The sequence below is a fragment of the Vulpes vulpes genome, chromosome 16, assembly GCF_048418805.1.
Source record: "Vulpes vulpes isolate BD-2025 chromosome 16, VulVul3, whole genome shotgun sequence".
NCBI classification, from domain to species: domain Eukaryota; kingdom Metazoa; phylum Chordata; class Mammalia; order Carnivora; family Canidae; genus Vulpes; species Vulpes vulpes.
Window position 1 is genome coordinate 55,100,495 of NC_132795.1, and position 20,633 is coordinate 55,121,127.

At 44.5% G+C, this 20,633-nt stretch overlaps 1 protein-coding gene across 1 annotated transcript; it reads right to left on the reverse strand.

Annotated features, from left to right (window-relative positions):
- Positions 1 to 387: 387 nt before the first annotated feature.
- On the reverse strand, positions 388 to 19,442 carry ADSL (adenylosuccinate lyase). The gene is made up of 13 exons (XM_026017388.2): positions 19,256 to 19,442; positions 15,340 to 15,543; positions 13,356 to 13,400; positions 12,437 to 12,516; positions 7,395 to 7,566; positions 7,137 to 7,183; positions 6,382 to 6,472; positions 5,680 to 5,749; positions 5,385 to 5,532; positions 3,432 to 3,522; positions 2,499 to 2,588; positions 1,596 to 1,772; positions 388 to 520 (listed from the first exon to the last, which is right to left on the reverse strand). The coding sequence occupies exons 1-13, from the start codon at positions 19,424 to 19,426 to the stop codon at positions 434 to 436; spliced, it is 1,473 nt and encodes a 490-aa protein (XP_025873173.2). The 5' UTR covers positions 19,427 to 19,442; the 3' UTR covers positions 388 to 433.
- Between the last annotated feature and the right edge of the window lie 1,191 nt (positions 19,443 to 20,633).

Sequence of the window (20,633 nt, forward strand, 5' to 3'; positions counted from 1 at the left end):
AAAAAGAAAAGAAAAGAAAACGGAGTCCAACACGGCATCATTTTTCTTTCCTTTTTGTTTTTGTCTTTTTTAGAGAGAGGGAACGGCAGGGCAGGCAGTAAGAATGGCTGAGGGAGAGAGAGAGAATCTTAAGTTGGCTTCACATAGAGCACAGAGCCTGACATGGGGTTCAATCTCACAACCCTGAGATCATGACCTGAGCAAAACCGAGTTAGATGCTTAACCCACTGAGCCACCCAGGCATCCCAATGTAATTTATTTCTGCACTATAAACTCTGAAAAATGTGGAAGCACCACGCAAAAGAAAAAAAAAAGTGTATCCAATTTAAGGTAACAGGTCTTGAGATAAAATAAGGCATTAAAGAAAAATTTTCCATGACCCAGCAATAAAAGTTAACGAAGCCAACAACTTCTTGTTTAATTCTTTCCAACTCTACAGACATAATTCTGCTTTCACCTTCATTACACTTTCATATGGTTTTAGCAGGGGATATACCTCCTCTTCTAAGAATCTCTGCACCTGCCAAAGAGGAAAGCAAATGTCAGACAAGAGAAGTTGTAAAGACAAACTTTGATAACTTTTTCAGTATCAGTTTTATTACTGAGAAATAATTTGATAAAACTCTTACTTCACCACTGAACTTCTATTTTCCTCAACTGCCTTTCAGAAATCTGTCCCTAGATATCTGGCAGTTCAACCCACCATGCCCACATGTGCTTCCCCACAAACCAGCCCTGTCTGTTCTTTTAGTTGGTCTTCCCATTGTCTACCCTGTTCTCCAAGCTAAACTCATCACTGCTTCTTCCCTCCTCTTCATTCAACAAGCTGCCAAGTGGTTAACTCTCTAAATGGCCCTGCAGTCTCCTCATCTGCAACTACCACCACCTCGGCTCAACAACCTTGTCATCTACTACGTGGCCGCCTACAGCAGCTTCCTTGCTGGTCTCCTACCTCCAGTTTGTCTTCCAACTTTAAATCCTGTAACTAGGGCAGCCCCAGTGGCGCAGTGGTTTAGCGCCGCCTGCAGCCCAGGACGTGATCCTGGAGACCCTGGATCAAGTCCCACATCAGGCTCTCTGTATGATGCCTGCTTCTCCCTCTGCTTGTGTCTCTGCCTCTCTCTCTCTCTCTCTGTCTCTATGAATAAATAAATAAAATCTTTAAAAAAAAAATAAATCCTGTAACTACATCTGGGCACTTGTTGCTCTAGCAAAACTCAAATGATTGTAGTTTGTCTCCCATGAAAAACATCTATGTATTTACCAACTCCTACTTGTCCCTAAGATTCAGCTTAGATGTCAAGTCTTCCAAGAATTCTTTCCCAACCTCTATTTTAAGGCTGCTACTTCTTTGGGAGTTGGTAAACTGTCCAACTCTTTGATTTTTGGCTCAGATTATGACCTCAGGGGTGTGGGATTGGGCTTTGTGCTAGGTGGGGGCCTGCTTAGGATTCTCCCTCTCCCTTTGCCCCTCCCGAGCACCCTCCCCCCTCACTTGCTCTCACTCAAAAAATTTTAAAAATTAAAATAAGAGCATTTTAAAAAGAGGGCATTTGGAGAAGCTTATAGCACCATGGAAGTGTTCCAGTGCTTACCTGTCGGGATGCACGACCTGTAAAAGAAGATGGATCCAGTAGACGGTCCAACTGGGAGTGAATGGGACTAAAGTAGGCATCAGCCTGGATTCGCTCTATGAGGTCATTGTCACCCCCTTCCTGCTTGACCACAGCAGCTGCCTCCTGGGAAAGCACTCTGATTTTCTCATGGCAATCCTAGAAAGACAGTGAGGTATTGTTGGTTCATTTACTAAGAGAGCATTTGAACATCTTAAGAAGTCATCCAACACCACATCCATGCTGTCTATGTATGGCTGGTACACAAAGCCCTTCCAGGCTGAGATGGTTCCTCTCACAGTCTAACTCCACGAAGATCTTGACCCTCTGATCGTATCTGAGGATGAACCTGAAATAAATGCCCATCCTGTGCTGGCCTCTCTAAAGCTTCATAAACCATGTGTGCTTGTGTCCTGCCCACTTCCCATCCTTTTCTATTGGAAATTCAGACCTAATTCCCTCACTAGGAGTAGATCTTTCTACAGGTGATTAAGTGATTCACTTTTAACGAACCAAGTTCACCACAATCACCCTCCAGAGAAAAGCCTGTTCTACAGCAGAATATGGTCACTGTTCTCTTCCAACACCATGACTGAGGGTGATGACAAGAATGCTTTCACTCTTAAGGAAGAACAGGACTGGGCAGCCCCAGTGGCTTAGTGGTTTAGTGCCACCGTCAGCCCAGGGTGTGATCCTGGAGTCCCAGGATCGAGTCCCATGTTGGGCTCCCTGCATGGAGTCTGCTTCTCCCTCTGCCTGTGTCTCTGCCTCTCTCTCTCTCTCATGAATAAATAAATAAAATCTTAAAAAAAAAAAAAAAAAAAAAGGAAGAACAGGACTAAAGGTGCAAACTTCCACTCATCCACGCATGAGGGGTAAACAAACCTGGCGGTTACCCCCAGATTTCACCATGGCCATGATGATGTTCTCTGTGGCCATGAAAGGTAGCTCTTGCCGAATGCGCCGCTCAATTACCTAGAAGAATGAACGGAGGGCTAAGATGGTTCAAGGTTATAAAGTCATACACACAGTAAAAGATCTAGTGCGGCAATACACACAAGGACATGAACTGCCTTATTTATGAAGACAGAGAGTAGAATGGATCATTTTCATCCACACTGTATTTTTCGGTTTTCTTTCTAATCCAAAGTATTACTTTGATTTAAAAAAAGAATATTGAGGGGATCCCTGGGTGGCGCAGTGGTTTAGCGCCTGCCTTTGGCCCAGGGTGCGATCCTGGAGACCCGGGATCGAATCCCATATCGGGCTCCCGGTGCATGGAGCCTGCTTCTCTCTCTGCCTGTGTCTCTGCCTTTCTCTCTCTCTCTCTCTCTCTGTGACTATCATAAATAAATAAATAAAAATTAAAAAAAAAAAGGAATATTGATTTAAACAAACTTTTGAAAGTTGCTTCATTTGAAAGATTTCTAAAACCTGAACTTTGCTAAATTTCAGTGCCCAACCTCAAGAGCCAAGTACACAATGGAAATGAACCCATTTGCCTCAGGTACTTAAAAACAGGCAAAGGAAATAGTCTGCCCTGCCAGTCACACCAGAGCTGAGGATTCATGCTCATAAACAGTGTAAGCCAATTCAAAGTACTTACTTTTTTCTGTAAATGTGTCTATTATGGATTTCAGAGTTAGTTCTCTAGAGCTTACGTCACCACCTTAGGAATGAGCTCTGGTTGGGAAGAACTGTTAGACCAGAATGCAGCTCCCCAAACACACTCGCTATAAAGCAGGAAAATATTTCACTGCCCCTCCCACATTCCAATCCTTCTCCTTAAGATTTTACTTTTTAACTGAGGCTTCTTACTTTAGGGTATACCACCAATCCTTCAGAAATGTTCTGCAACGTATTCAATATGGCATCTGCAGTGAGAAATGCCTCAGCCAAACAGATACGTCTGGAAAGCAAACAGCCAATTCAGTTATCTCTTTAAACAAATATCAATTTTAGTGAAAAGTAGGGTGTGTCCCCAGAAGCTGTGTGACTTGTCATGCCACATGTACTACGTGGACAATTTCCTTTAATCTCATGACTTCAGCTACCCCATATCCTGATGACCTCCAATATCCTGATCACCCCACAAGGGGTGTCCAGATCACCTGCTTACAAGCCAGATCATATACTCCACTGGAGAGCTCCACCTGTTTGATCTCTGGGTACCTCAAACCCCAAACTGGATTCAGCCACTTTTTCACTACTTCCTGCTCACCAGGTCAAACCCACTCTTTTTCTCCCTGTGGCTGCTCCTGTCTCAGTAAATGGCACTAGCACCCCATCCCTGATCTTAATACTCACTCTAGTCCACCACCAAGGCCAGCCAATGTGTCCCTGATTTTACCCATATCCTTCCTCTCTGATCACTGCCAGTGTGGACTTGGATTTTTTTTTTTTAAGTAGCCTCCTAACTCATTCTAATGAGATCTATGTCCCCTTACAACTGATTCTCCAAATTGTTGCAGGGTGTTTTCGCTGGTACATCTGATTAGGTCACACCCTGCTGAAAAGTATTCAATAGCTGACTTATTTCCGTAAGTGTTTTATTCCCTGGGTTACACACAGATCCCAAGATAGCTAGCTTTAACTATATATCCTTTTCAGATCCCAGTACAATGCAAGCAAACCATAGTAACATGAAACTGCTTTAAAAAAGTATAGGGGTGCCTGGCTGGCTTAGTTGGCTAAGCCACCGCCTTGGGCTCAGGTTATGATCTCAGGGTCATGGATCAGTCCCTGTACTGGACTCCCTGCTCAGTGGGGAGTCTGCTTCTCCCTGTACCTCCACCTCCACCCCCCTCCCTGCTTCTGCTCTCTCTCAAATAAATAAAACCTTAAAAAAAAAAAGTATATACATAGGGGTGTCTGGCTGGCTCAGTGGGTGGAGCATGTGACTCAATCTCAGGGTTGTAAGTTCGAGCTCCACATTGTGTATAAGAATTACTTAAAAACTAAAATCTTTAAGTATAAACATAAAGCAGAAAACTATGTGTATGTTGGTACCGTATTCATAGCTACAAATTACTTCTGACCCATCTCATAACCAACCACCACATAATCATGACAAGACACCAGTTGATACCTCACCTGCCTTTAGCACAGTAACTAAATTCCTTTTCAAGGCTTACAGGGCTGTTCATAAATTAATTGTGATCTGTAATCGTGTCCCATCTCACCTCTTGCCACAGACACTTCATTCCCCAGTACTACCTGACTACTAATAACTCCCTAACTATTCTTTCTCCTGCCCTTATGCTTTCATATATGCTTCCAATCTTGTTTTTTTTTTTTTTTTTTTAAAAAGACCTATTATCTTTATTTATTTATAGAGAGGGAGCTGGGAAGGGCAGCAGGGGAGGGAGAGAATCTTAAGCAGGCTCCACACCCAGTGCAGAGCCTGACACAGGGTTTGATCTCACAACCCTGAAATCATGACCTGAGCCAAAATCAGACCTTAACCAACTGAGCCACCCAGGTGCTTCTTATCTTATCCTAAAGGTCTTTTTAAAATGCTTGTATTTCTTGGTCTTAAAGCATCACCTCCTCTGTGAAGCCTTCCCTGACTCCTCTACCACCACTACCACTACCACAGAGATTATCTTGTACCCACTCATCCTAACACTCATCCCACTGTTCTACGTTCCTGCCTCCCTGCTATACTCCAGGCTCAGTGGGCACAGATGCTCAAAATATCCACTTGCTTCTCCTCTTCTGGTCTTCCCCCCATCTTGCTGTACATGTACATGGCATCCCCCTTCTACTGACCGATTGGCACTATCATCCAGTGTGCGCTCAAACCACTGCACAGATGCCGTCTGCAGTGGGTCCATGATAAGGGTCATCAGGTGCCGGGCAAGACTGCAGCACCTCTCTGAGCGCATAGGATTCCGCTTGTAAGGCATCGCACTTGAGCCTGCCACATACAAGGAGGAGAATCAAAGGCAGAGAGACTTCAGAGAACAATGAGTGCCCAAGTATGCTGCTGGGTGAACTATTAACACACCACTCACAGGCCTCCTAGCATCTCTGTAGTGCTCCCGTATCTTCACAGAACACTCACCAATCTGCTGTTTTTCAAAGGGTTCCTCCATCTCCTTGAGGTTTGCCAGGAGTCGTATGTCAGTACAAATCTAGGAGGAAAGGGCCACAGGCATCGTCCCACACTGCTGGTGCACAGGACTCTGGGAGCAGGCTAGCCTGATGGAGGAGGTGAGCACGTCCTCTCCAAGAGTTCCCGGAGAGTAATAGCTCACTCAGACTTCCGGCTCCTGAAGAGCAGGGATAACAAGTAAGGGAGCATGGAAACACTTCTGTGAAACATTGCTGAAGATAGAGCAAGGAAAGATAATGCAAGATGAGCTTTAGTGTAAACACTGGAGCTAGTCTTGCCCTTTAAAGTACCTTAATTTAAAAGGTATTACCTACAGACCCCAGATGGTAAAAATGAAGTTTGACATCTCTTGAAAGATGTGACTAAATAAAGGTCCAAGGTCGGGCAGCCACTGTGGCTCAGCGGTTTAGCGCCGCCTACAGCTCAGGGCGTGATCCTGGAGACCCAGGATCAAGTCCCACGTCAGGCTCCCTGCCTGGAGCCTGCTTCTCCCTCTGCCTGTGTCTCTGCCTCTCTCTCTCCTCCCTGTGTATTCTCACGAATAAGTAAATAAAATCTTAAAAAAAAAAAAAAAGTCCGAGGCCAATACCATCTGTCTGAGGTGTGCAAAGTTCTCAGCTCCACTCCCAACAAACTGCTACCACCACTCACCTTGTGCACGGATGCCCCCAAGCTAGCCAGCACAGACAGCACCTCAATATCTACTTTTCGTGTGTAAGTCTGTCCTGTGATGATGAAAGCCCTAGAAATCAATTGAAAAGAACTGTAAGTGAAAATATTTCAGTGCTTGGCTGAGAGCATGCAACTCTTGATCTCAGGGTTAAGTCTGAGCCCTCTATTAGTGTAGAAATTACTTAAAATCTGAAAAAACAATTTTTTTTCTTCAAAATGTGACTGTGTCAAATAAATGAGCAAAAACAGATCTTAAGCAAAAGCTTGGTCTCACTGATATATACTTAGTCACACTGAGCCCAGATGAACTCAATGATATGTTCCTGGGACAAACTGTTCTTCCACCCTTTTTACTAACCCCCAGACCCAAGAAGGAAGCATGGGCCTGTGTACCCAAGTCCTGTCACACAGCCTGATGGAAATGACTGGAAGGAGGAGCCATGGTGAAACCTTGTGGCCCTCAGTGGAAATGATCAGATTTAGATGAACCCACTGGAGAACCTCGACATGGGTGAGATTATCCTAAAAATCTCAGAAGTAAACACTTGCCTTCTCCTTGTAGAATACAAAAAGATAGAATCTAGACTATAAGAAAATAAAACCCAAGCCACAGATAAAAGGAAACGGGTAGAGGACAAAGGAAGAAAAAGTTAGGGTCAAATCTATCAGTACACTGAACACAAGCCTTCCATCACTCAGGAGGGGAAGCCAACGCTTTTCCCCCATTTACCTACCTATTAAATCCAGCCTTTTCTGTTACCATCTTGTCAAGCTGCTCTACCTTGGAAGAAAAAGACATTTCTGTAGAAGTCCAAGTATGACCAGTATGAGAGCATCTCAATATCCTGCCCAGGTTTCAACCCTTGGTACCCGTTCCAGTCCAAAGACTCCACTTGTCCCAAAATCAATCTCTCCTCCTATCCTGAAGGTCAGCTTTATCTCTGATGCTCTCACCACTGAGTTTCCATGTCCCCTGGCTGCTCTCAGAATACCTTCTGTTCATCTCCCTCGAAGAGCTGCAGGAAGCTGGCCTGAGTGCCAGTCGTGCCCTTTACTCCTCGGAAGCGCAGGTCATCTTGGACACGCTTTAGGTTCTGGAGATCCATGCAAAGATCCTGAATCCAAAGACAGCAACGTTTCCCAACTGTGGTCAGCTGAGCAGGCCTGAAAAAGACCCAAAAAGGACACATGGAAGTCTCAAACCAAGAACTTACTTCATAAAAGCTTCACTGCTTCTTCAAATAAACTGCTACCTCTGGAAAGGGGAAGAATTAAAGAGATAGAGAAACCAGGGTAAACAAAACCAGAGCTAAGAAGTTTCAGCAAATAAGGATCCTTCATAAAATTTCAATGATTATAAAACTAAAGGTCTCCTAATATACTTCTTTATCATTAAGAGGCAATGTAAGGGCAGGGACAATGTCTGTCTTGTTTGTTCCCAGACTCTGGCAAGTTAAATACACTCAGGTAACAAACATTTATCAAGTATCCAATGTGTTCTGGTTTCGAAAATACAACAAATAGGGTACCCGGGTGGCTCAGCGGTTTAGCGCCGCCTTCAGTCCAGGTCGTGATCTTGGAGACCTGGGATCAAGTCCCATGTCGGGCTTCCTGCGTGAAGTCTGCTTCTCCCTCTCTCTGCCTGTGTCTGTACCTCTCTTTCCGCTTGTCTCTCATGAATAAATAAATAAAATCTTTAAAAAAAATATGAAAATACAACAAATAAAACAGACAAGGCTCCTATCCAATGGAGTTCATATTGTGATGTAAACAAGTAAACAAAGTAACTATTGATTTTTTTGTCAGAAATATGAAAACATAAAATGAGGACACTGGAGAATGCTACTCTAGACTGCCAGTAAAGGAAAGCCTCTGTGAGACCAGATCTGATAAGAGGTTAGCCATGCTGTGGAGAACCCCAGAACACACACAACCAAGGGTCTAATGTAACACCTGGTGGCTTTGCTCCCTGTTCCAAGTCTAAATCAATCCCTTGTAGGTCTGTTTCTGAACACAAAACTTAATTACGAATACATTGCAATAAAGCTGGAGGTCTAATACATGACCTAGCTCATCCCTGATGCATTTTCTCTCCCACTAGGCTAATGACACAAACAGCTGGCAACATGAAGGCACACCACAAGCACAGTATATCCCCGAATATCATAGTAGTTTTCTATCGAACTCTTGCTAATAGATTACTAGTATAAGTGAATGGCTTTGCCTGGATCTGTTCACAGCAGCACTGTACATAACAGCCACAAAGTAGAAACAACCTAAATGTCTATTAACTGAAGAATGGACAAACAAAATCTGGTATACCCACCATTCTGGCTATAAAAAACAAAAAACAAAAAACCTACATGCTACAATATGGATGAACACTGAAAACATTATATTAAGTGAATAAAGCCAGTTATACCAAGATGAATATTGTATGACTCTATTTAAATAAAATGTCCAGAAGAGGCAAATCCATAGACAGAAAATAGATTGTGATTGCCAGGAGGAGACATTGATTGCCAGGAGGGAATGGGAGTGATTGCTAATGGGCATAGGTTTTTTTTTTTGAGGGGTGATGGAAATATTCTGAAATTATGTACTAGTGACTTTGTAACTCTGTAAATATACTAAAAAGTCACCAATTACGGGCACATAGTTGGCTCAGTCAGTTGGTCATCCGACTCTTGATTTTGGCTCAGGTGGTGATCTCAGGGCAGTAGGATTGAGCCCCATGTCAATCTCAAGTGGAGAGTCAGCTTGAGATTCTCTCTCTCCCTCTCCCCCTGCACTTCTCCCCACTTGCTCTCTAATAAATCTTTTTTTTTTTTTTTAAGATTTTATTTCTTTGATAGAAGGAGGGAAGAGGGAGAGAGAGAGAAAGGGGGGAGGGGAGGAGGAGAAGGGAGGGAGAGTACACGCTCACAAGAAGGGGAAGTGGCAGGCAGAAAGCAGAGGTAGAGGTAGAAGCAAACTCCCCACTGAGCAGGGAGCGCAATGCTGCGGGCTTGATCCTCGGACTCTGGGATCATAACCCAGAGCTGAAGGCAGACGCTTTACCCACTGAGCCACCTAAGCACCCCTGAAATAAATCTTAATAACAGCACCACTAATTGTGCACTTAAAAAGGGTGAATTTTTTAGCATGTGAATTATATCTCAATAAAGTTGCTTCCCTTTTATTTTTTAAAATATTTTATTTATTTATTCATGAGAGAGAGAGAGAGAGAGAGAGAGAGAGAGAAAGAGATGGCAGGCAGAGACACAGGCAGAGACAGAAGCAGGTTCTATGTAGCCTGATGTGGGACTCAATCCTGGGTCTCCAGGATCAGGCCCTGGCCTGAAGGCAGCGCTAAACCGCTGAGTCACCCGAGCTGCCCCTGCTTCCTCTTTTAAAAAAGGTTTATTTATTTGAGAGAGGGAAAGAGGGACATCTGGGTGGCTCAGTGGTTGAGCATCTGCTTTCAGCTCAGGGCGTGATCCTGGAGTCCTGGGATCAAGTCCCACATTAGGCTCCCTGCAGGAAGCCTGGTTCTCCCTCTACCTGTATCTCTGACTCTCTCTCTGTGTCTCTCATGAATAAATAAAATCTTTAAAAAGAGAGAGAGAGGGCAGCCTGGTGGCTCAGGGGTTTAGCGCCACCTTTGGACCGGGGTGTGATCCTGGAGACCCGGGATCGAGTCCCATGTCAGGCTCCCTGCATGGAAGCCTGCTTCTCCCTCTGTCTGTGTCTCTGCCTCTCTCTCTCTGTGTCTCTCATGAATAAATAAATAAAATCTTTTTAAAAAATAAATAAATAGGGCAGCTGCGGTGGCGCAGCGGTTTACCGCCGCCTAGAGCCTGGGGTGTGACCCTGGGGACCCCGGATCGAGTCCCACGTCGGGCTCCCTGTGTGGAGCCTGCTTCTCCCTCTGCCTGTGTCTCTGCCTCTCTCTCAATCTGTGTGTCTCTCATGAATAAATAAATAAATAAATAAATATAAATAAATAAATAAATAAATAAATAAATAAAATAAAAAGAGAGAAAGAGAAAGAGAGAGCAGGGGGAGGTGCAGAGGGAGAACAGGAACTCTGAAGCAGACTCCCACCACACAGGGAGTCTGACAGAGGGCTCAATCCCAGGACCCTGAGATCATGACCTGAGCCAAAATCAAAAGTCAGCCGCTATACTAAGCCACTCAGGCACCCCCAACCTTTTTTAAAGTGTGCTCCATGCTCAACATGGGGCTTAAACTCACAACCCTGAGGTTGAGAGTTGTATATTCTACAAACTGAGCCAGCCAGGTGCCCCAAAGCTGCTTTTTAATTACAGGGACTGACCTATAATGAGATGATACCTATGCATCGATACTTTTTTTTTTTTAAGATTTTATTTATTTATTCATGAGAGAGAGAGAGAGGCAGAGACAGAGGCAGGGGAGAAGCAGGCTCCTCAAAGGGAGCCTGATGTGGGACTCGAGATTCTCTCTCCCCCGGGATCACACCCTGAGCCAAAGACATGCTCAACCGCTGAGCCACCCAGGCACCCTTCATCAATACATTTTCTAAGTGTTTAAGGCCTGCTAACTGTGGCAGCAGGTACCTCTCATCACACTATACCCAGAGGAATACTGGGATGTGTGCATTCTCTGATCACTCTCCAATAGTCACAGGAGAGGAAGAGAAGTTACAACTCAGGTAATGCCAAGAAGCCAGCAGAAGGCAATATGTGTCATGGCCAACCCCTACACACTGCACAATGACTCCTCATGAACAATTTCTTCAGGTTTCTGCTACCAGTAAATGCATGCCCTAACTTTGATGAAGATTAAACTCAGCAGACTTTCCTAAATTATAGAAAATAATATCCTTGTTGCAATAGCAATACCTCATCAAAACCTAAGGCAGATGTTAACACACCACTACTGAAATACTATCATTAGAAATCTGCTACTAATATTCCAAAAATGACATTCTCTGTTTTGAAAAGGATTTATCATAAAAATGCTTGCACATTTTAAAAAATCAGAAATATAAAATATAGGGAAAATTTTAATTATCCTATTATCCCATAAACTAGAGAAATCAATATTTACATCTTGGTGTAATTTCTTCCAATCTTTGTACAATCTACCATGTGTAATTTTTTCCCATAATGTTAACCTGAGCATATTTCCACAATATTAGTCTTACATGCATCATTTAATGGCTGCATATTATTCCAGCCTATAACCATACTATATACTTTACCTTCTTGAATTACTCTATCATTGTGGCCATTTAGATTGTTTCCAATGCTTATTATCAAAACTAGTATTTTGGGCAGCCCAGGTTGGCTCAGCGGTTTAGCGCCATCTTCAGCCCAGGGCCTGATCCTGGAGACCCGGGATCAAGTCCCATGTCAGGTTCCCTGCATGGAGCCTGCTTTCTCCCTCTGCCTGTGTCTCTGACTCTCTCTCTCTCTCTCTCTGTGTGCCTTTCATGAATGAATGAATAAAATCTTTAAAAAACAAAAAAACTAGTATTTTAACAAACATCTTTGTATATAGGCTTTTTGCAAAATTTAGATTACTTTCTTGGGCAAGAGTCTCAAAAATGGAAGACTAAATCAAGGAGCATGAATGCGGGATCCCTGGGTGGCGCAGCGGTTTGGCGCCTGCCTTTGGCCCAGGGCGCGATCCTGGAGACCCGGGATCGAATCCCACGTCAGGCTCTTGGTGCATGGAGCCTGCTTCTCCCTCTGCCTGTGTCTCTGCCTCTCTCTCTATCTCTCTGTGACTATCATAAATAAATAAAAATTAAAAAAAAAAAGAGCATGAATGCTTTCTAAGGCTCTTGATTCATGTCTCCCAATGTTCCCCAAATGAACTCTTATGAGTATAGCTTCTCAGATAGGGACAAGGTTCATTCTTCATAAGCATCCCAAGTTATTTGCTTAAATTATGTTTTGAGAGTCTTCACCTCCAGGCTTCCATGGAGAAGGTAAACTGAAAGAGGAAATGAAAGTCAAATGCACACAAACAAGCCCACAACCCATGAAGTAACCATATCACTTACTGGAAATGTGTGAAACCTAAGGTAGGAAGATCAGCTCGTTCCTTAGCAAAGTCAGCAAGCCGAGAGATCACTCTAGCAAGCTATAAGAGAGACCACATAGTAAAGAGTAAGTTTAGGGTGAGCTCGTTACATAATCAGGAACTAAACTTTTAGACAATTTAATAAAAAATTAAATCTCTAGGCTGTGAAAGGCAGAGGCATTATCTTTTCATCTCTGTATCTCAAAGTGCCTTGAAGAGGGCAGCCCTGGTGGCGCAGCGGTTTAGTGCCGCCTACAGCCTGGGATGTGATCCTGGAAACCCAGGATCGAGTCCCACATCAGGCTCCCTGCATGGAGCCTGCTTCTCCCTCTGCCTGTGTTTCTGCCTCTCTCTCTCTCTGAATAAATAAATAAATAAATAAATCTTAAAAAGAAAAAAAGTGCCTTGAAGAGTTCAAAGTAACCAGTGTTCAACCAATGTTGAACTAGTTGCCTACCTCACTATTAGCAACCCTCTGTGCAAGCCAGAAGATGTTAACAGAAGTTGTTCTTTTCAGATTACGGTTTTAAAAGCACAGCAACCTAGACAGCCATACTTCTGGGATCTCTGAGGAACAACTACCAAAAGAGTCATGAACTTTTTGTGCACAATTTTAAGACGACTTATATACTCATGCAGAAAAACAGGACAAAATCATAAATCTGACCACCTATTTCAACAATAAGCTGCTGGCTAACTTCCTTCATTTAAAAACCTGTGTTTTAAAAAGTATTCACTTAGCACATTTTAACCCAAAGAGAGACAATTAGTTCTACAGAGGAGATACAGGATCATTCATCTGAGTAAAGGAGAATCTATTTAATATTCACATTGCACTGATTTATTAGGAAGTGATGCCCATCTCCTATCATGGGGAACCCAGGGCTGGCAAACCTTACCTTTGGCAAGAGCAGGTCAATCGCATTTCTAAGAATAATCAGGTCCTGCAAAGGAAAATGTAGTGGTCTCATATTAGACAGCTTTGCCCAAACAATATTATTACATAACACTTTTAGGCCATCACAACTGGGCTTCTCAGCTAGCTGCCTACCTCACTATTGCAACCCTCTGTGCAAGCCAGAAGATGTTAACAGAAGTTGTTCTTTTCAGATTGTGGTTTTAAAAGCATACAACCTAGACAGTCGTGCTTCTGGGATCTCTGAGGAACAAAACCCTTATGCTAGTAAAGGCCTATATATGTGGTATCTAAAACGACTGGAAAACAGTTACAGGGCAACCCTCATCCAAGATACTGTGACGATGTCCAGGTCAACAAGCTCTAGATCTTCCCAAAGAGGAGTGCCTGAGTCTCTGAGAAGCTTCCAGGGGGCACATTTCATTAGTTTCACCTCCTTTGTTCACATCTATAACTGCTAACAACAACAAAAAGACATGAATCGGAACATCAAGGTTTAGGAAATCTGAAGCCATTCTGGAGGGAAATAAGAGATTTATTTCAGGCCAGTCAGTGAGATAATAATTGCTGGGCCTGACCTCACATGTAAAACAACTATATTCCAAGTAAGATGACTGTTGTTCTTTCTTTAGCTGTCCTTAATTATGTACCATTTGAGACTACAAGTATTTGGGGCAACTTAAAAATTAGTGGCTTCTGGGGATCCCTGGGTGGCTCAGCAATTTAGCACCTGCTTTTGGCCCAGAGCGTGATCCTGGGGTCCCGGGATCAGGTCTCACATTGGGCTCCCTGCGTGGAGCCTGCTTTTCCCTCTGCCTGTGTCTCTGCATCTCTCTCTGTCTCTCATGAATAAATAAATAAAATCTTAAAAAAATCAGTGGCTTCTTTCTGAATTGGGAGCATATCTGGGATCGAACTTCTGGTCCTACAGCACAGTGTAAGAGCACTGCTTTGAAGTCATTCTCCCTGGACTTGTATCCTCCTAGCTGTGTGGCATTAGGCACGTTCTTCAGCCTCTCTTTAAGTGTCCTCAGTTGTAGAGACAGGGTTCATAAACCCAGATCCAAAAGACTACATACTCTGATTTCATTTATATGTTATTATCAGAAAAGGCAAAACTACAGAGGAAGAGAACAGCTCAGTGGTCGCTTGGGCTGGAAAGCAGGAGTGAGGACTGACTGCAAACAAGCATGAGAACTTCTGAGAGTGAGGGATGTGTCACAAAACTGGAGTGAAGAATGTACTGCATAAATTTACTAAACTCATTGAATTATACACTTAAGATGGGTAAATTCATGGTATGTAAACAACACCTCAAGAAGCTATTGAAAAACAGAGCTAAAAGGGGGCACTGGGCTAGCTCAGTTAGTAAGATCGTGTGGCTCTGGATTGCAGGGTTGTGAGCTCGAACCAAATGTTGGGTGCTGGGTCTACTTAAAATCTTTAAAAAAAAAGAATAGAGACAAAAGCAACTCTCTTATGTTTGTTGTGAATAAATGAAGCAACACATACAAAGTGCTCAGAATACTGCCAAGCACCAGTAAACTCTAGGAAAATGTGATTATTACTTTTTCATGTTTGACGATAAGCTGCTTCTACTAATTGTTTTGTGAAAGAACCATAACGAATAAAAAAAGAATAATTATGCAACCCTTTCTTTTTTTCAGAAGTACAGCAAAGAGTTATAAAGGACTTTGGAAAGAAAATCCCTTTGGACAGTTACCTTGCCACTAAAACACTACAACCTCGACTTATGTCCAGCCAACCAAGGCATAAACAATATCTGCTGGCCTTATTTTATGGAGATCATTAGGGGCTTATAGTTTAGATTGGAAAGATAACAAAAGCAGAAAATTCCTGAATTTAGGATACTTCCTAAAACTAAAGATCTATGGAGTCACTTCCTCAAACTAGACAAAATCAAATAAAATGTATAAATCCTAAGTGGAAACAACAGAGGCTCCTACTGTATTGTCTCCAACATAGCAGGAGGTGGCACCAAGATGAATTATGGCAGCAGCTTTCTGGCAGCAGTGGCCAAACGTATGCACATGAGCCATCACATCATGTCGCAACTGTTTCTCTTTCTCAGCTGCCATCTTGAAGTCGATGTTGTCCAAATTTGATTTCATCTCCTGGATTTGTTCATCTGTGATAGGCAAACCCAATGCCTGCAGAACAAGCAAAACAAAATAAATAACCTCAAGTGTCACAATGACTTGAAGTGACACCAAGAAAAAAACTGGTTTATATTAGCATTTATGCTCCACCTCCCAATTCTTCTTCTTTTTTTTTTTCTTTTTTTTTTTTTAAAAGGACGAGTTCAGAGGTGAATGGAGATGAGAATCCAGGGGTTGAGGAAGACCTACCTGGAGCTCTGAGTCATGCCCTTCTTTATTTTTTTTTTTTTAAGATTTTATTTATTTATATGGTGGGAGAGAGAATAAGCAGAGGGGAGGGGCAGAGGGAGAGGGAGAAGCAGACTCCCCACTGAGCAGGGAGCCCGATGCAGGACTCAATACAGAGCCAAAAGTACTCAACTAACTGAGTCACCCAGGGGCCCTCCACCTCCCAATTCTCAAATTAAAATTTGGGGCGGGGCTCTGGGTGGCTCAGTTGGTTAAGTGTCACCAGCTTTTTTGTTTGTTTGTTATGATAGTCACAGAGAGAGAGAGAGAGGCAGAGACACAGGCAGAGGGAGAAGCAGGCTCCATGCAGGGAGCCTGACGTGGGATTCGATCCCGGGTCTCCAGGATCGTGCCCCGGGCCAAAGGCAGGCGCCAAACCACTGCGCCACCCAGGGATCCCAGTGTCACCAGCTCAGGTCATGATCTCAGGGACTTGGGATTGAGCCCTGCAACAGGCTCCCTGCTCAGTGGGGAGTCTGCTTCTCCCTCTCTCTTTGCTACGCCCTCTTGCCACCTCCCTCACACACACACACACCCTAAAATAAATAAATCTTTAGAAAAAATTAAAATAAAACTTGAAGTAGCTAAAAGCACACGGAGGAGGGCACAATATTCTTTTTCCTTTTTTAAAAAAGATTTTATTTACTCCAGAGAGGAAGAGAGAGAGGGAGAGAGCAAGCACACACATGGGGAGGGACATAGGAAAAGAGAATCTCAAGCAGACTCCACAGACTGTGGAGCCCCATGTGGGGTTCAATACCACAACCCTGAGATCACAACCAGAGCAGAAACCAAGAGTCAGATGCTCAACCGACTGAGCCACCCAGATGCCCTGGAGGGCATGATTTTCTTAATGAATCATGGCAAATTACATTCTAAGTAAACACCAAAATAAACAATATAATTCTGATCTTTGTTCACTCTGCCCGTATATCACTGCCTGGCTCATGGCTCACATGTTTTGGTCTCTGGTCTCAAATATCATCTCCTCAAAGAGGTCTTTCCTGACTCCACTGTGAAACATCCTTATCTCATTCATCTATCCCTTTAGCCTAAACTTATTTACAGCAGTTATAACCAAATGACATTTTTATAAATCTATTAGCCTGTCCCTCCCCGTAGAATGTATGCTCCCCTAAGGAGAGCTTGTATTTATTGCATACCTCTTAGTGCTTGGCCTGTAAGTGCCCTACGTGTGGGATCTGGGCCACAGCTTTACATTTTAGCCAAGTGGATTTACTTAGAGAAATGAAAATTAAGGAAGTTGCAAGCGGTTTTGCCAACAAATTATATACAGCAAATATAGTAAAGCCAAAAACTTTTACAGAATGTCACTGAGAAAATAAACACATCAACATCTTACATTCTTCCATCACTGGAAAAATTGGGCTAGCAAAAAACAGCTTGCAGCCCACAGGCCGCTCAAAACCCAGGATTCAAGTTAATAGTTAATATACAGACTGGTGAAATTCATTCAAACCTCACTGGAGGGATGCCTGGGTGGCTCAGCGGTTGAGCGCCTGCCTCCCACCCAGGATGTGATCCTGGGGTTCCGGGATCAAGTCCTGAGTCAGGCTCCCGGCATGGAGCCTGCTTCTCCGTCTGCCTGTGTCTCTGCCTCCTTCTCTTTCTCTATGTTCCTTATGAATAAATAAATAAAATCTTTAAAAACAAACAAACGTCACTTGAAACTCTAAAGCATTGGCCCTGGGGAGGATCTTGCATGTTAGGCCTATCTTGTTCAGGATGGTAGCTACTTGCCAGATGTGGCTGTTTACATTTAAAGTGATTGAAATTAAAAAGTAAAAATTCAGTTCTTCAGTCACACTAGTCGTATTTTAAGAGCTCAGACACCACATGGGCAGAGTAGCCTTGGATTGTTAGCCAGTGGGTAGGGTATCTCAGGGCTCCTCCCAAAGCAAAGCAGCAGGGGGCGGTGTGGCCAAACTGCTTCCTACCCCGACGCAAGGCATCTTGTTAAAATTCATCCCCTACTCCAGCTTTTCTGCATTTCTCCTAATTTCTTACTCAACTTTTTTCTTACCTACTAAATTATTATGCAATTCATGCTCATTTTGACACCCTAACAGATAATCCAAACGCAGGAGATTATACCAAAATTGTATGCATTTCAGGCAATGTGTAAACTGGGCAGAGGAAAAAACACATATTTAGAGGACCCTACATTTCAATTCCAGCCAGAAGACATTTACTAGCTATGGTGATCCTGCGAAGGCTTCGGGCACCACTATCCTCATCTATATCATGGAGTATCATGTGAAAGAGAAAAGAGTACAAGCCAGTACATGATAAGTCACAACACACTATCAATGTCCTCCTCTACCCATTATCGTTATCAGAGCCAATAGTTTATGAAGGCTTTCTGTGCCTCCATTCCACCATCTGTCAAACATCTGTAAAACAGGACTTATCATACAACGTTGTTTTAAGGATTAATGAGCCATTAACACACAAGGTCTTAAGACAGTGCCGGGCACGTAGTAGGCATGATAAAAAGTGTCCACTATTATTAGGTCACTTAATTTTCTGGAGCACAGTGAGGCGAGGGGGAGAATCCAGGAAGAGTCTCCCGTTTGGGGAGTTGCGCTGTACCTCGGTCCCAGGCAATACTCACATTGTTTCCATGTTTACTGATGTCCTTCCAGAGGACACTGCCATCTCGCCTGTTGTGGCACTTTGCCCTGAAACTTTATAGCTCTCTGGATCACCTTCAGTTTCCTTCGACTCCTCCGGGAAGGCCCCTCTGGAGTTATTTCTGAAAGCCTTGGGCTACATAACTCTATGTGCATCTCTCATGAGAGACCCCAGAAACCCAATCTAATAATCCCCGACCCTGATTCTCCCGCCTCGGGAAAGCGGAACGCAGCCGAGTGGAGCGGGCAGTCCTGTCACCAACTACTCTGAGGCAAGTGGGGAAGACGAAGTGGCCAAGCGCTCAGGCTCTGCACTGAGGCAGGTTCACACCCTGGTCAGGGTCAAGTTACGCGCTCGGCTATCACTGAGGCTTGCCCTCTCCCACAGAACGTGGGGCGAGCACCACCAGGCGTGCCAAGTCTTTATGGGTTAAACGGGAAGAGACGAGGGAAGAAATTAGCGCAGCACAACAGCACGTAGCGAGCGCTCGGTGTCCTTGGCCGGCGGAGTATTCCTGCAGGAAGGGCCGAGATAGATCCTTAGAACCGCAGCGTGCATTTCTCGCCGCCCCCGGGTCTCTAACCTCCCTGAGTCAACACAGGGGGAGGCAACAGGTGTCGATTCCCGGGCCTCTGCCCTGACCTTCCTGCGGCCACACCTCCTCAGGAAAGGGACACTCGGCTGAAAATAGCAGCGCAGCTGCCCCCAAGGCCCGGGCTCCCGCCCCGCTCGGCGCCGAGCCCCGCACGTGCTGGGGCGTGCCCTCCCCGTCCGTCCCGCCTCTCCCCTCTCCCCCGCTCCCCTCCCCGCCGCACGTTACCTGCTCAGCCTCCGCCAGCCACAGCCAGAGCTGCCGCCAGGTCCGGAACTTGCACCTGTCGCTAAACATGAAGCACATCTCCGGGCTGGCGTAACGGGAGGCCAACGGCGAGCAGTAGCTGTCGTGCCCGCAGGCCGCCTGCTGCCCACCGCGGTCCCCAGCCTCCGCCATCCCCAACACGCTACCCTGCTCCAGGAGGTAGGACCAGCGGGGGCGTGGAGCGGAAGTGCGGGGCGGGACTTCCTCCATTTGGAGGCGGGACTTCCTCCCTTGGCCCCGCCCCGGCGGTTTCGGGAGACCTGAGCGCTCAGAGCTGTCTGTGGCGCTTCTCCTGCTTGCTGCTGAGTTTTGACGAGTTTCTCTTCGTGTGCAAGAAATATGTTTAACGTTTCATAAGTTAAGTAGCCACTCTGTGCCTCAGTGTCCCCATCTGAAAAAAGGCCTGCCTTTGGTACAATGCACAGAGTTAGTGCTCAATAAATGCTAGCCTATCTTATCTTATGGTTCCCCATTTTGCAGGTAGCAAAACAAAGGCACAGGCAGCTTGTGTGTCCTGAGATTGTTCTGGTGGGCGGGGGAAAGCTAGGAGTTGAATGCAGACAGACAGGCTCCAGACACTCGGTTCTTAGCAGTTCCAAATGTACCCCTTCTTTGCTACAGTGGCAGGCACTGTGCTGCTTTGAAATAACCTATTTCTGAGTTCCTCAGTAGGGAGGAGACCCATGATACTTAAGGGATTTTAAAAGTTGCCTATTAGGGGTGCCTGGCTGGCCCAGTCAGTGTGCGACCCTTGATCTCAGGGTCATGAATTCAAGCCCCAGCTTGGGTGTAGAGCTTACTTTGGGGGGAAAAAAAGGTTGCTGATTAGAACTCAAGGCTTCAAGATCTTCTTGCTTTTGACAACAGTTTCTTTTTCTGTCACCTTTCCATCTCTGCTTTCATTTATTCATGGATTCACTCAAAACCCTATGGGCCTCTGGGATCTCCTAGATAATGAGTGAACTCCTGGCTTCTTACAGGACTCTGGTAACTCACACCAGAGTTCAGTTTTTTTGCCTTTCCAACTGATGGCACTCTTGGTGGGGGCAGAAATTATGTCATCTCATCATGATCAGAGATCATTACATCTTGGTCACTGTGTACCTGGCCCCTAGCACAGGATCTAGCATAGTAGAGGTGCTCGGTAAATGTCTGCTGGATAAGTGAATGCTCCCCAAAGGAATCTAGCACAGAGAGAAATAAGGCCCACAGTAGCCAAGATTTGACTACACTTCCTCTTTCCCTACCTCTCACATTTCTTCAGTGTCCTTATTCCACGCATCCTTCATGCCTCCACCTGAACTCCAGAATTAACAGCCAGAATTGACAGCAGCACTAA